Raw genomic sequence first — 16939 nt, 5'->3', positions numbered from 1 at the left:
GATGATAAAGATGAACCTCTACATATATCCGTTGGACTGGTAACATCTTAGAAATTGCAGCTTTTACTTCTATCCAATTTAAACGCGCCTGTTGGTGTTACTGACCAATTCCATCTCTATTATTAGTTCAAATCTTCACCACAGCTGGCGACACTATTGCGAAAACGGAATAGGAACAATATACCACGGCTTATAGCCTGTCCAATAGAAAATAGGAGTTATTCATCTATCTATCTATCTATCTATATATATAAAAGAAAGTCGTGTTAGTTACACTATTTATAACTCAAGAACGGCTGAATCGATTTGACTGAAAATTGGTGGGCAGGTAGCTTAGAACCAGGAAAAGGACATAGGATAATTTTTACCCCGTTTTCTATTTTTTTTTATTCCGCGCGGACGGAGTCGCGGGGAAAAGCTAGTTTTAAATAAATAATTTATGCCCACTGTCAGATAACATTGTGGTTCTTTAAATGCGTATATGTTTAATATTAATAATTATAATTGCACGAGTTTAATACAAGAATGAAGATAACAAGGTTCAAAGAGTAGTCATAATATGTTACCTATCATTTGAGAATATCGACAATTTATAATATGACAAAGAAGTATTTTACCAACTATATTGCTGTGACAATACATACTGACATCTCTATCGTTGTCTTTGAGAATAAAAGAGATATTGATATGTATTATAAATATCATTACAGTCGAATTCTTGGACATATTTTTTTTATATTGTAAAAGAACGAAGGTTGATAGAGAAGTTTTTGCTGAATGCAGAAGGTCAACTGCATAGACCAAGGATTCTCAAAGTGGTCGATATTGAACTTAAAGCATTGCTAATTCTCACTCTGTCTTCTTCTATTCAGCTTAGTCAAAATGAATAATAATATTAATGGCGGTACTCCTGAGCACGGCACGTATTGTGAGGAGGTTTCTGTCTCTGGAGGCCTAGCCGCCGTTAGCTTGGGCCCAAGGCTCCGCTGCCGGCGTATTTAGATTTTTTTATATTTTTCTAATAAATATTGTTTTAGATTATATTAAGAAAAATGTATAAAATCAGAAAATAAATAAATAAGTGAAATAATAATAATAATTGATATTAAAATTAGGTAATTTGACCTTGGGGTCTGTGGTAACGGTTTATTTTGGAAAAGGGGGTTGTCCAAAATAGTTTGGGAATCCCTGGTTTGGATCGTGCTAAAAAATACGTATGTATATTTTATATAAACATTTGTAAAATATACTAGCGTTTTCCCGTGATATCGTACGCTCGGAATTAAAAATAATCTACTAATAAATAAAGACTATTTCACCCTTGGAAAGTGTAGTTACACAGTATTGAAAGCATTCATCGCTTACGTAGGCTAAACTATAGGAGCTACATAAAAATGATGTATGAAAGAATTGTAGCTCTTTAAATGTCCTAAATAAAAGTCCGTTATAGCATATATCTATCTTTTATAGTTTTCTCACAATAACCATTTTTTCCATAGAAACATCAATTGTGTCAAACGGTTCAGTCGTTTACGTTATAGGTCACAACAGAATTGAAATATACATACAAACTAACGTATTGTCAGTTCGTGTATAAATCACTCTTATAAATAGACAATCCTATTTTATTATAGATGATAAATTAACTATAATCATTGGCTACAGATTAAAACAACAATCACGATTCAGAAAATTCCAATCGTGCTAATATTTTAAATGCGAATGTTTAGATTTTTGGAACGAAGTTCCTTATCGCGCGTTGTGAAAGGGGGCTAGACGGAAAAAATTCTTACGAAAAATTCATAGAAATAAAATGTACTTCTTGTGAAGACTTAAGTTTTTTATTCATAGAATAAACATTGGTTCCTTCACTGATTAATCGAAAGGAACTTCGTTCCATCCGGGTGTCCCTTCACACCTCTCAAGTTTTTTTTTTATATTACAAGGAGGTAAACGAGCAAGGGGCCACATGAATTCGGCGAAATGGCAAAGCGACCGCTGCCCATAGACATTCGCAATTGCAGATGCGTTGACTACCCTCAATCTACGAAGGAGGAGACGCACAAAAAGAGAATGTTTAACCTTCCTATGCACCTCCTCCTCCATCAAATCCACCTACCCTTCCCACCTTTTTCTTATAAAAAAAGGATGGGAAGGGAAAGTGGACTTAGGCCTCCGGATGATGGATGTTTGTTTGAAGGTATCTCTAGGAAGGTATGTATTAAATTATATCAAGTTGTCGCCCATTTGTCGAAATCATACTTCAGGTTACTATGTATCCCAAAAACGGCTTACCGGATGTTGATGAAATTTGTCACAAATGTAGAACATAGTCTGGAAGAACACATAGGTACACAACAAGGTACATGACGGGATTTGAATCCTGGATCTGCAGATTACAAATCAAGTGCTGAACTTAGTCACCGACGCTCAAACATGGCTGTACACAACGTAAGCATTCAATATAAGTTTTGAAGATTTAAGTACATTACATTGTGGTACAAAGAGCACGGTAGAATTCTACTGCCGTCACATTAATAAAACTGGTAGTCAATGGTTTATTAAAAATAGTGAGTTATAAAAAAAGCAAGAATAATTGCAATGGAATTCTACGGTCTTTGAAATAACGCTTTGTTTACTCCAGAGATTTACAAAGTGGTCAATATTGAACTTAAAGCATTGCTTATTCTCACTCTGTTTTCTATTGACCTAATTCAGAATGAAAAATCTTATATATAAAATTCTCGTGTCAAGGGGTTCGAACTTGAACTCCTCCGAAACGGTTTTCCCGATTCTCATGAAATTTTGTAAGCATATTCAGTAGGTCTGAGAATCGGACATCTATTTTTCATACCCCCCCCCCCCCCCCCGCATTTAGTTTTTTTTTTAACTGCGCGCGGACTGAGTCGCAGGCGACAGCTAGTAATAATAATAATAATTGATTTTAAAAGTAGGTAATTTAGTTATGTACCGGTCTGTGGTAACAGTTCATTTTGGAAAAGGGGGTCACTTGTCCAAAATAGTTTGTGGATCCCTGGATTACGCAATCAAAAAAAAAACAAATTCAAAGAAAATTATTTATTTTAATATAACCAGAGAAATTTTATTTTGGGTTCTGATAATGAGATCAGGTAGTTGCTATTTCATTCAGTTTGTCAATAATCCAGTCGTAGTACTGATAGACAGCTGTGTACGTGGTCACTGATTCTTTCGTAGTTAACGCTATACCGGCCGCGAAGTAAATATCGTCCGTTTGACGTAACTGAGGACGGAGAAAAGATATCATTACCCTGTCCTAAATTATCAGCAGAGTATTTATTTTATAGCAAAATATGGCAAAGAAAACGATCTCGAAATCTCTGATGTCTGATGTCTGATGAATGTTTGCCTAGACTTACGTTAATCTAGTTTAGAATAGTAATAGTTTTAAAATAGACAATGAACTAAAAATGGAAACTATTTTAGATAGGTATATGGAAGAGATTTCATATTCATTTCGTCTCCTGTCAAATAAAACAAAGAACAAATGCAAGATTAAAAAAAGATTCTTCTATTACCATCAACGTCGAAGTTAGATTTTTCGTTAGTTTATAAACTGACGTTACATACCTCGTCCTGACAGAGTAAAGCCTCTCCCTTTTGAGGTACGTAATCGTTTAATGGCGAGACAGAACAGATCTGACCTAATGCTGATCTTATGTTAAACGACTCGCATTTCTTAGGCAGCGGCACAACGGTTGATATCTGTGGATAATGTTTATTAAGGAAAACCTACAGCACTCAAAGACGTTAAGTAGTCATTAAGATATTCATTTATCTTATCTATATATATAAAAGAAAGTGGTGTTAGTTACACTATTTATAACTCAAGATCGGTCGAACTGATTTAGCTGAAAATTGATGTGGAGGTAGCTTAGAACTAGTGATGCAACGGAAGTGTCTTACCGGAACCAGAAACGGAAACAGATGTCAAAAATAAATTTTAGCAGAAACGGAAACGGAAACGGAAGCGGAAACAGAAGTGTAAATATTAAAAAAAACATATTTACAAAATTTTTTTTTGGTAAGAACAGTTTGTATTCGTTTTTAATTTATTAAGGCATTGGATATCGGTGTCCTTCATCCTTCAATATATGTATTTTACTGTGCTGCAATAAGTTAAAATACGTTTTTTTTTTAAATTTATTTTCAGGAAACAAAATTACACTATTTACAAATTAATGTTCGCCAAACCACTCGTGTTGATAAACGACAAATATATTTCTTTATTAATACATTCACTGCTGACCACTCGGATCCGAGTGGGCAGAGCTATTAGTAGCGGCGCCTCCCCCTCGGATCCGAGCGGGGAGCCCGTTCACTTTGTAGTAGCCAGTAAGCCGCCGGCGTTTGAAGCGAGTCCATGTTGCTTTGTGTGGCCACTCTGGCAATATAGTCAACTAACGAAAATGAGTATTAGTTTCATTCTTACAGTGTTGTAGTGACCACGTTCGTACGGAGACAAACATACAAATATCTTGTATCACATGAAGCTAAGGCTGAACTTTGTTCTGTATGTATATTTTTAAATATATGTATGTCCTGTATGTGTGTGTATACGTGTGTGTATGTGTGGGTGTGTATGAAATGTTACAAGATCTTGAATCAAGAAGATAAAAGCTTGTTTTGATTAGTATCCTTACATGTTTTACTCAATATTCTGGAATTTGATGAAAAACTTGACTTTGTAAAAATTTTGTAACATATTAGTACACAGAAATGCGATCGATGAACAAATATCTACATATAAGTGAACTAAACCATTGCCATCCCTAGCGCTCAAATGCAAAAAATGTGTTTTTTATTGAAATAATTATGTTCCAAGATACTAAATAAAAATTCACTATAAAAAGTTTTGGCTCCCAGCTGTTACCTTTTTTATTTTGTAAACAGTGAATGTGTTAAGTATCAAATACACCTAATCTAGATTAGAAAAAGATATAATTATTAGGCGTCGGTGGCTCGTGGCACTTGACTTGCAATCTGCAGGAACTGGGTTCGAATCCCGCCATGTACCAATTTGTTTTTCTATTTACATATGTACATTTATCCGACGTTCTTACGGTGAAGGAAAACATAGTGATTATGCCTGCACATATCTGAGAAAAAATTCAATGATATGTGTGAAGTCAACCCGCTCTGGGCCAGTGTGGTTGACTATGGCCTAGTCACCCCTAATCTGGGGTAGGCTCCGAGCCCCTCAATGTGGGATGTTTAGTGACCTGATGATAATAATGATGATGATATATTACATGGTTATCACTTATTCAAAAGTACATTTAATAACTCGTAAGTATGAAATAGTCACATTTTGCCAGTTGTCAAATTTTATATGGACAACAACTAGACAGTTTACTCCAGCAAGAAAAACTGATTGTTTCAAACAGCGCGTCTCGCGCCGCGCATTTGGATCTCTCAGCCGTCGTAAAGTTCCGTTTTATCTCCGTTATAAAAGTTGCGGAAACAGAAGCAGAAACGGATGTTGAAAAGCGTGCGGAACTTCCGCACTTGCGGAAACGGAAACAGACATCCGTTGCATCACTACTTAGAACTAGGAGACGGACATAGGAACTTTTTTTTCTTGTGTGCATTTTTTTATTCCGCGTGGACGGAGTCGCGGGTAAAAGCTAGTAAACTATAAATGTAAATTAATACCATCTTATAAATGCGAATGTTTAGATGGATGTTTGTTTAAAAGTATTTACAGAACGGCTTTTTTTATATCAGAAGGTGGCAAGCGAGTAAACGACACCTGGATGCCAAAATAGCGAGGCGACCGTTGCCCATAGACATCCACAAATATAGATTCGTTGTCTTCATTTAATGAACGGAGAAGAGGACGCCCAGAAAGAGGATGTTTAGAGGTCCCCTCTTAAATCCACTTCCCCTTCCCATCCTTTCTTAATAGGAAAAGGTTAGGAAGGGAGAGGACTAAAATTAGGCCTGCTGAAGTAGTCTGGAAGAACACATAGGTTACTAATTAACTTTTTTTTATTTGCGCGTGTACGTAGTCGCGGGCGATAGCTAGTCAGTAAAAAAACTCCTTTATTCCGTTGTTAATACACTATTTACAGCTAATTAAATGTACGCAATTAATTTCGTTGTTCCCCCGTCTGTAATACGTCATGTACTATTTTCGCGCCTAAATCTACCGTACTTTTTTATTATCTTTTTTATTTGATTAGGTAAAGGTGTTTTCTATGACCAGTTTAATATTAAAAAATATTACATATTTAAATAATTATCTGTTTTTAAATTACGTTTGTAATAAATGTACATAAATTATTATTATAAACTGTCTAATTAATGTACATATTTTATTACTCTTGCGACTATTTTATTAGCGCCATCTGTTGATAGAATTATTGACTGATCAACAAACTTATTGTATACTAGCTGTAGCACGCGACTCCGTTCGCGCGGAATTAAAAAAAACATAATAAGTAGTCTATGTGTTCTTCCAGACTGTGTTCTACATGTGTGACAAATTTTAACAAATTCCTTTTAACCGTTCCGTAGATAATTTCAAACAAACATCCATCTAAACATTCGCATTTATAATATTAGTAAGAAGTAAGATAACTTGTTATTGCCCGCTATAGTTTTACGTACGGAATAAAAAAAATATACATACATCATATAGCACCTATAAAGGTAGAGGAAGACCAAAGAAAGTATGTATGGATTGTGTGAAAGAGGATATGCGTAAGAAGGGGGTAAATTCAGATATGACGGCTGATAGAGATGTATGGAGAAGTACATACTGTGCCGACCCTACATAGGGATAAGGGCAGGTTGATGATGATGATATATCACAAGGGTATAATGTACCTATCCAACAGTGTAACAATTTTTCAAATAGGTTCAGTAGTTTTGGCGCACATTCGATACAAAAAAAAAATCAGTGTGGGATCGAATCCAAAACATGTAGACAAGAGTTTAACCCTTGGCACTACCGAAACAGTACTTCATTAGCTTATATTTCATCCAAGAGTTTGGAACCTACACTTAGGTGGGAGCAATTTGCGTACAGCCCGATGACTAGAGGCTGGAGGTCTAATTTTAGTCCTCTTTCCCTTCCAACTCTTTTTTTATTAGGTGAGGATGCGAAGGGGAGATGGATTTGGTGGTGGAGACGCATAGGAAGGGGAGGTATCCTCATTCTTGTACGTCACCTTCTCTGTTGATTAAAGGGAGGCAACTCATCTGTATTTCAGATGTCTATGGACAACGGTCCATTTGCTATTTCGGCGAATTCAGATGGCCGTTTGCTCGTTTGCCGCCTTTTGATATAAAAAAACCACTTAGGTATGACTACGACATAGTCAACCATAGCCAAGTGCGGGTTGAGTTGCTTGTATCTTTTTTTATTTCAGGAATAAACCCTCAAAGGATACCTTGTCTTATGGAGGAAAGATAGGGTTATGTGAGAATGCACCGGGTCTAATGTACCTTGTACTTACATACGAGTTATTATCTGATATAGTGACGCATGTTGTAGCTGGTAATGGCGGAGTGGCGGACAGACATACAGGGCTGGTCCAGCTTGGCGCGCGCTGAGACCGGCTCAGCACCACCAGGGCGATGTCGTGCTCATGCTTCTTACCTTAAACAACACATATTGAAGTCTTCATGAAAAGGTCATATCTGTTTAAAAAATTAATTACACAAGAGCTAAAATAAAAGAATAAAAAAATGACAAATGTCAATGTCATGTCATATAAAACCAAAATTTTAAAATCCTTAAAAATTACAAAAAATTAGTTTTAAAATGTATTTGAAAGTGTAAACTATTGGAAACAGGCACAACTAATATGGATTAACATATCTTTGTATTGACTTGCCATTTGGTGCTACAAATACGAGTACTACTGCCTACACAACCCAGCCAAAGATTGGTCACTTACCACTGAAGAGACTTAAACTTATATTCGGCGGTCAACAGGATAAGTGTGAGAAATTGTTATTTATCGTAGTCACACGGAAAAGATCTACACTATGGGTCGATTTCTTTTCTTGTTCGTCCTGTCAGGTGGCGTCAGAAGTTTGATATCTCTCAGTGAATTAAGTTTTGTAAGACCAATGCAAGACCGATTATCAAAAATATAGAGATGGTAAAGAATAACAGTACCACTATATATACGGGGATCAGTAACTACAGCGACAAGAACTTAAAGTTTTTCTATTTATAATGTATTCTTACTTGTTTTTATTTTTGCTTTATTTTGAATTCATTTTATATTATATTTAATTTTAACAAATTCCTCCCAAGTAGGGTTGGCGACAGGCAGGCGGCCGGCCGTAAAAACTAAAGCCAAAACTTTAAGGTTTTATAACCTTGTGTGCCGACCCCACGTGAGTAGGAAAAGGCCAGGGAGATGATGATGAATTACACAAGAGCGTCAGTGGTTCAAGGTTCAAGCACTTGGCTTGTTGCAGATTTTGGGTTCTAATCTCGTTATGTAATGTGACGTTAAGGTGAAGGGAATTCAAAGATATGTGAAGTCAATTCATACTGGGTCAGTTGACTATGATCTAGTCACATCTAACTTAGGGTAGACTCCGAGGCCTTATTGGGGACGTATAGTGAGCTGATGACTGACTGTCTCGTGTATGAAATGTTATAGTTTTAGATAACTTCTGACAGGCACTAAGGAAAATCTTTCAAAATATTCAGTTAGTCAAAAAAATAGTTGTACAGATAAATTTTGAAGCATTTCCTTGCTGCATTTCTTCAAGTGAACTCTCAACCTTATTTCCCGCCATCGTATAGGTTACCCCCAATGGGTGTGTCGTGGACCAAAGGGGATATGGAACAATTGGGAAACCACTACCTAATACCATCATAAACCTTCATTTCTCGGTTGTTCCTAGATTTGTACCCTACTAAACTCTAACCTTCCCACGACAGTCCCACGAACCTGCAACCACGTGATCAAACCTTAACCATTAAGCTATTGTAAACCAACTTACTTGGTGTATAAGAAGGGTGGTTGATGATGGAGCGTACATCGGTGACGTCATTTTTATCCTTAAAGAAGCTGACAACTACGTCATCAGATGTCAAACCCTGCAGACAGCTTGCTGGCGTCATCACTACCTCAGATCTTTCCCCCACTACAGTTCCCGCACACAATACTTTATCGTCGCCATATTGTTCCTTTCTGCGAACAAGTCATACTCTATGACACTTGTTTACCAAAGATTATAAAAATACAGAGAGGTCGGAAAGAAATGTCACAAGGGTACAGTCGGTGAGGGTTGTTTGGTGTTTTAAATAAATAGTGTTTACGTACCTATAAATCCAAGCTCTCCAAGGATATTCTTCTATAAGTACTGAACGGACTGTAGACTTGCTCTGGGTCTTTCCATGTACAGAGATAAAGTTCTCTGTTTTCTTTTTGCCACAGGTGCCATCACCTGACCTGAATTATAAGTATTTGAAAATAACAAAACTTAAACCTCTAGCTGAAAGGGGGTTTGCTGATTGTGGACTTCCTAACACACTTTAGGTACATCTCTAAAGATAAAGTTTTCGATTTTAATTAAATTGGAAGAGGCAAATGACATTAGTGGATTGGGTACGATATAAACGTCTCCAACTGTACCTGGTTGACAAATTCTCTTGAGGTACACAGCAGACTGTCGAAACAGTTTTACAATCAGCACTCTTCAATCTGGAACATAACCGTATTGATGTAGTAAGTTTGACATCTTTAGTCGTTTTCCGAAATGTCATTTTACAATTATAACTACAATGTTATTGGTCATAAAAGTAAAAGTTATAAAATTAAACTTATTATAACAAATTCATATAAATATTATAAATGCGAATGTTTAGATGGATGTTTGTTAGAAGTTATCTCCGGAACATCTCAACAAATCTTGATGAAATTTGTCACAGATGTAGAACATAGTCTGGAAGAACACGTAGGCTACTTATTAAGTTTTTTTTAAATTCCGCGCGGATGGAGTAGCGGGCGACAGCTAGTAGGTTATATATCTAGGAAGGAGGTATCGCGTGTGACAAGAATAACTTTAAATATGTTAGTGGAAGTATGCACTATGACGAGAACTGAACTGAAAAACTGATGAATAAACGGTTAATATATTATTTTAACAAATATGAAATTCTATCCCGCTCACAATATGGATTCAGACAAGGGAAATGTACACAAGATGCAATTTTAGAATTAACTTCAAAAATAACTGATGCTCTAGACCATAAAAAGAAATGTTTGACCGTATTTTTGGATTTAAAAAAGGCCTTCGATACCGTCTGTGTTACCACCCTTATCAGAAAATTGGAAAGACTTGGTGTAAGGGGAAACCAGTTAACCCTACTACAAGATTATTTAAGCAACCGTACTCAAAGGGTAAAAATAGGAAAATACATTAGTGATGATCTCAAAATATCATTTGGTGTACCACAAGGCAGTGTTTTAGGCCCCACCTTATTCTTAGCGTATCTCAATGATTTGTGCAACCTAAATCTAAATAAAGGACACGTTATATCGTACGCGGACGATACAGCATTAGTCTTCGTTGGGGATACTTAGGAGGAAACACGTAGTGCAGCTGAACTTGGTTTGCGCAAAGTAACAAAGTGGCTTAAATATAATCTATTAACTCTAAACACATCAAAAACCAATTACATATGCTTTTCAATCAACAACCGTACACAACCGTTAAACTTCAATATAAAGATTCATGACTGCAGTAACGTGAATAACGACTGTCTCTGCCCTAGTATTGAGCAAGTTGGTTGTACCAAATATCTTGGACTAATGATCGATCAAAGATTATCTTGGCACAATCATGTTGAATTATCTACAAACAGAATACGAAAACTGATTTGGATTTTTAAAACTATCAGAAACATAGCCTCTAGTAAGCTTTTAAATCAAGTGTACATGGCTCTTGCGCAGTCGATTCTGACATACTGCATCCCTGTTTGGGGTGGCACTAACAAAGTTAAGCTCTTAGAGCTAGAACGCAGCCAACGATCCCTAATAAAAGTCATGTACCATAAGCCCTATAGGTATCCTACGAGATTACTTTACGCTGACAGCAAGTTGTTGAGCATTAGGAAATTATACATACTACACTTGTTAATAACAAAACACAAATCAGTTTTCTATAATTCTAAATTGGATACTAGAAGAAGCAAAAAAGCAATCAATGAAGGTATGGTAAAAACATGTTTTGCTTGGCGTCAATATAAAAAACAATCAGAATACATATACAATAAAACCAATAAAATTCTAAATATGTCACATTTGAACCTACATGATTTAAAAAATATTGTTACGAATTGGCTTAATCAACTAGAATATGATGAAGTAGAAATGTTACTTAACGCACCATAACAGACACATTCAGAAACAATATAGACCAAAATACTCACACTACTAGTTCCACGCATACACTTTCATGCACTTGCAGTTTAAACGCACACAACACAACACAACAAACACGCGCGCATTAACACTTAAAAGCAAACACACATGCAATGTATTAGTCTAAGTCATAACGAAATGTAACAAAATAAAAATGTATAAAATTTCATATGTTATGGAAGAACGGGGCATCCTGACACAAGTATGTACTTACTTAAAAGGGTGCCTCAACCTAAAATTTGTTTGTAATAATTGTGTTTTGAAATAAATAAAATTTATTATTATTATTATTTATTATTATTACAAAAAAAAAGATACTTACTTTAGTTGTTTCGCTTCAGATTTATATGTTTTAAGTCTTTCATCTTCACAGATATAGCATTCGTAACAATTATCATCTAATTCTCCCTCTATACCTCCGCAATTCGGATTATCTTTTGGAACTAGAACGAACGGAATAGGCTAAAATATGTCTGGAGGGCGTCTCAATCGACTTAATCCATACGGCACTAACCTTTATAAATGGACTGGCTATAAGACGTAGTATTTTGTGCCTATTTGATTTTCACAATTTTGACGATGATAGTAGCGGATTTTGATAGTGGTGGTGTGAATTCGAACCAATAATATAGATTGAATTAACTGTCACGTAAACATCAGGTATGTTTTTTTTTATAATTGAGCGGCGCCATGCCGCCCTCTCGTTCTCCCCTGGCGTGAGTAAGCCAAAGACTTTGTTTTTCTTTATTTTTTTTAAAAACTAATTTTACAAGTTTTCTTATATTCTGTTTAACTTTAATACATTTTTAATCTAATTTTAATGCTAATTACGAATAAAATTAAAACAGTATATGATTTTGCAATAAATAAAATAAAATTTAAAACATCAGGAATGTTTCAATCCATTTAAACAGATCGGTGTCTCCACACAACTCGCTGTTTGGAAATTCTGACGGCAATATGGTTATAATGAAATAGGCACAAAATGTCACGGCTTATAGCCTGTCTATAAATGGTCAGTGGTAATTTTATATTCAATACTTACTTTCTTCGGTAAATAATGCTTCTAATTTTACTTCAGCTTGTCTTATTCGTATGTCTTCGGCGTATATAAAAGCGGCCAGTATCAATAATAACCAGAACCTGAAAAAAATATATTTTTACTAACAGTCACCAGTCTTTATTATTTATGGTTTTTGTTTTTTTTTTAATATAAGTACCGCATGCATGTCATTCAAAGTCCCGTTATAATCGGTCAAGGCGTAAAAAACGCGAACTTGCGGACATAGAAAAGTTTCTAAATTTACTACAGTCAAAACCGTTTATGGCGACATCGTTTAGAACAACATACCGGTTAAATTGACCAAAATCAAAGGTCCTGGCTGAATGTTATATACATATCTTTCCTATTAATACCTGTCACCGGTTGTTACAACTATCGGTTTTTACGACTCAATATGAGTAGTCCCTTCGATGTCGTTATAACAGATTTTGACTGTATTTTGTTACAAATAATGCAGGAAATACGAAAATTTTATTTTACATGTTAAAACTTACTTCATCTTCGTTGTGTTAAGAAACTCGTAGTATTAAGTTATCTTTGGTAATTCTAAAAAAAAAAATGAGATGTAAATATAAAAATCGATAAATACGACTGAATTTAATTTTTACACTCAGAGAAATAATAACAATTTAATAACATCTAACAAGTAAAAGACGGTTCACTCGTTTACGCGGCACAACTGAATTGACATTCCCCTATTATACTAAAAGAAAATAATATTTTACCCAGAATGTACTTCGTTGAACTCCAAGGTCAGTAAGTTATCTTAATAAAAAAAATGGCAAAACTTTGCATCGGGGAATTTCTGTACAGATAACAAATGTGCCATTCCAAAATCATAACGCTGATAAAGTTATGTGACCTCCAAATTGGTAAAACAGGTTTTTTTAAATCTTATAAAGTGGCAAACGAAGAAATAGCCATCTAAAATCGCCGAAATAACATAGTGAATGCCCATAGACATCCGAAATTTTTTGATGCATTCATCAACTCACTATATATCCCTAGCGAGGAACTCGGAGCCTACCCTAAGCTAGGTCTAACTAGATCATAGTCAACCACGCTGGCTAATGCGGGTTGACATCACACATGTCTTTAAATTTCTTCTCAGATATGTTTTTTTTTTTTTTACCGTTGCTCCTGCTGCTATTGCTCTTGCAGCATCCTTGTTATCTAAGATGATCTATCTTTAAATAGAGTTAATCATAGTTTTTTTTTTTTTTAGTTTTTTTTTTCCATTTCAAAATTTTATAATGAGTGGTCCCAATCAAACGCTAATCGACTATTGTTACGTTAGTTGCCTATATGACATATCTCAGATATGTGCAGCATCACGATCTTTTCCTTCATCGTAGGAACGTCGAATAACTGCATATGAAAATCGAAATCACATTGGTACATGACGGAATTAGAATAAAGGATATGCAATTGCAAGTCAAGTGCTTAACCCCTTTTAAGAAAGCTGCCCTCCGACGCATTATGGCGGGGCCACGGGAACGCGTGAGCTTACTTCCGTGACCCCGCCTGCGTTGTCGCCCACGGGGGGGGGCTCCTCTCACATATTTGTGGGGCGAAGGGCAGCGGCGAATTGCCGCCTCCTTCGCCCCACTCTACGGCGTCGGAGCGGGGGCGCCAGAGGGTCTCTCTCGCGCTCCCGCTCCTGTGCCTCCTTCTGCGAAATCACTTCTTCGCAGAAGGAGGCAACGGCGTCCCAGGACCTCTCACTTCCTAACATGGCGCGTATAACGCCAGGAAGTGAGAGGTCCCCACCTATCGTCGCCACCAGGGTGCGGCGCTCTTCTGTCCAGGCGCAGCACACTTCCAGTGTGTGCTGCGCCGTATCCTCGTCGTCGCCGCACCCATGGCACGACGCCGTCTCCTCCCTTCCGATCCGACGCAGATACTGTCCGAAACAACCGTGTCCGGACAGCACCTGCGTGAGTCGGAAGGTGAGGGACCCGTGGCCCCTTCCGCACCACTCCGGGAGCTGTGGGCGGATGGCCTCTACTGTGCGGACGCCATATTCGACGTCCGCTAGGCCCTCCACCCAGAGCTCCATGGTCCTCCGCTAAGTGCTTAACCCCTGAGCCACCGATGTTCCCTATGCCTACTGCATTGCCTATCTTTAATCGACGCAGGATGAGACGCACAGATAGAAAATATTGTCCCCTACTATGAACCTTCTTCTTCGTCATATTCACATCCCTTTTAATTTAAATTAGGCCTCTTGAAAGCACACTCATCAGACTGTACGTGGTATTACTTCCACTTGACGCCTATCTTCTGTGATGTCGTGGTATTACTCGTGGAGGTATTTGTTACAGAAAATATCTCTTACTAGTTGTTGCCCGCGACTCAGTCCGCGAGAGAGTAAAAAAATAATAATATGTATTCTTCCAGACTATGATCTAAATCTATGCTAAATTTCATCGAAATCCGTTGAGCCGTTCCAGAGATACTCGTACCTTCAAACAAACATCATAGCTATGTGACTAGCAAGTAAATTTATTTTCTATTATGCGCATAAATAAATAAAAGGGAAAATCTTTAGACCAAAAGTTGAAAAACACTTTCGCCTCATTAAAAATAACTAAATCAAAATAAAATCTACTTGTAAATAAAAAACATACTAATATTATAAATGCGAATGTTTAGATGGATGTTTGTTAGAAGTTATCTCCGGAACGTCTCAACGGATTTTTGAGCAAATTTACAAATTTACAAATTTGTACAAATTTGGCACAGATGTAGAACATAGTTTGGAAGAACACATAGGCTACTTATTACATTTATTTTAATGCTGCTCTGACGAAGTCGCAGACAGTTCTTACATAGTTCTTATAACAAAGTTGTTTTTTTTCGTTCGAAATAACTTGGTCCACTTCATCACATAATCTGTGCCTTCCATGTTTATCGATTCGCGGACTTTCCTTAAAAAGGTGAACAAAGTTATCTGTTATTTATTAATATAATGAAAATTATATACATACTTACATTTGTACATCACAGAATTAATCATTTAATATCAACAAATTGACCCTGAACTTATAATCAAAACCGGTCTGTACCTACGTCTTTGTTGTCCAAACGAATAAACAAAACTAATTTACAAGATGTGTAAATAAGTTCTTAGAGGGTACAATAGTTCAGGTCATAGACTTGAACCGTTGAGCTACAGCTCAACAATTAAATTGACAGCTCGCGGCTCAACATCATCATCAGCTCACTATACGTCCGCTGTAGGGCTCGCTACCCTAAGTTAGGTGTGACTAGGCCATAGCCAACCCAGACCCAGTACGGGTTGACTTCACACATATTGAATTTCGTCTCAGGTATGTGCAGATTGCATCACGATGTTTTCCTTCATAGTAAGAACGTGGGCAAAATGTACATATGTAAATCGAAAAACACATTAGTACACGGCGGGATTCGAACCCAGGACCTGCAGATTACAAGTCAAATGCTTAACCCTTGAGCAAACGAATCTCCTCGCGACGACTATGTGAGCCGACGAGCCGCAAGCTGTCTATGCAAATACAAATTGAGCTGAGCTGTGCGCCGGTTCGCTGATCTGTTCTACAGATGTGTTGTGAGCTGATCTGCAGGTTATCAATTTTAGTTGAGTACATGACTATTAATAACATATTTGCGTTAATCGCGAAATAGCAGTAGCGTTAAACTACTTTAATATAACAATTATTATACTTGTCAGACATTTGATGGTGTTAACTTCGCGCGAGTCGCTGCGCAGAACACAAAGGTGTGTTGGGTCTTGGGACAGATGAGTTTTTATGCATATGTCTATCTTTATCTATATGAGTGACGCATTTGGGGCGCACCGGAAGGAATGAAGCGATGTACTCTCATAAAGGACTTCGGACATCGAACGGAACACATAATAACGTTTTGTAGATAATCAAATCGTAAGTTCGTTTGATTCTATTGTAAAATAGACTTTAACATCTTATACTTAAGATTCGAAATCAATGCGCTTGTGACATAAGGAAAATTACCATCAGAAATGTGCTATGCTAAAGTGAACGTTTAGGTATTGTTTTTAGATTGTTATTTATTACTAGCGGTAGCCCACGATTTCGTTAACGTAAAATTTAAGGAAGCCTATAACATGCTCGCATGCATTAGCTAACTTCAAAGTACCGTCAAAGTCAAGTGCAACCGTTACTCATTTACGCTATTCATTTTAGAAATATTGTAATAAAATTTTATTATTTGATTATTACTTAAAGTAAAGACGTTTTATGTTGTTTTTTTTTTTTTTGTTTTTGTTATCAGAAACGCTGATACGTTTTTATTTGGAGATTTTCTTTATATGTTTACATCACGTGTATAAAATATAAATTTTCTATTTTCGATATCTCATACATACAACTCCAATTTTAATATGATTCAAGATCTGTGAGCAGCTGTGAAAAATGTT

The 16939-nt window shown here is 36.5% G+C and overlaps 1 protein-coding gene across 2 annotated transcripts; it reads right to left on the bottom strand.

The window, feature by feature from the left end:
• Positions 1–3099: 3099 nt before the first annotated feature.
• On the bottom strand, positions 3100–15622 carry LOC106708071 (plasma kallikrein). 2 transcript variants are annotated; one of them, XM_045684939.1, is made up of 11 exons: positions 15496–15622; positions 13227–13306; positions 12996–13047; positions 12484–12581; positions 11761–11881; positions 9648–9716; positions 9336–9464; positions 9013–9203; positions 7503–7645; positions 3610–3744; positions 3100–3262 (listed from the first exon to the last, which is right to left on the bottom strand). In XM_045684939.1, the coding sequence occupies exons 3-11, from the start codon at positions 12998–13000 to the stop codon at positions 3128–3130; spliced, it is 1026 nt and encodes a 341-aa protein (XP_045540895.1). In that variant the 5' UTR covers positions 13001–13047; positions 13227–13306; positions 15496–15622; the 3' UTR covers positions 3100–3127. The 2 variants fall into 2 exon arrangements, with proteins under 2 accessions (XP_045540895.1, XP_045540894.1); XM_045684938.1 differs by lacking the exon at positions 13227–13306.
• Between the last annotated feature and the right edge of the window lie 1317 nt (positions 15623–16939).

The sequence above is a fragment of the Papilio machaon genome, chromosome 28 (assembly GCF_912999745.1).
Source record: "Papilio machaon chromosome 28, ilPapMach1.1, whole genome shotgun sequence".
NCBI classification, from domain to species: domain Eukaryota; kingdom Metazoa; phylum Arthropoda; class Insecta; order Lepidoptera; family Papilionidae; genus Papilio; species Papilio machaon.
Note: the sequence above shows the minus strand (reverse complement) of the source record. Positions and strands in the feature narration are given on the sequence as shown.

Bases quoted from the DNA above. Each gene is read 5' to 3' on its own strand.
- LOC106708071 (XM_045684939.1), bottom strand. The intron at 11,882-12,483 runs GTAAGTATTGAA...CGTTCGTTCTAG, and splicing joins AGCATTATTTACCGAAGAAA to TTCCAAAAGATAATCCGAAT. The intron at 3,263-3,609 runs GTATGTAACGTC...CTCCGTCCTCAG, and splicing joins CTTTACTCTGTCAGGACGAG to TTACGTCAAACGGACGATAT.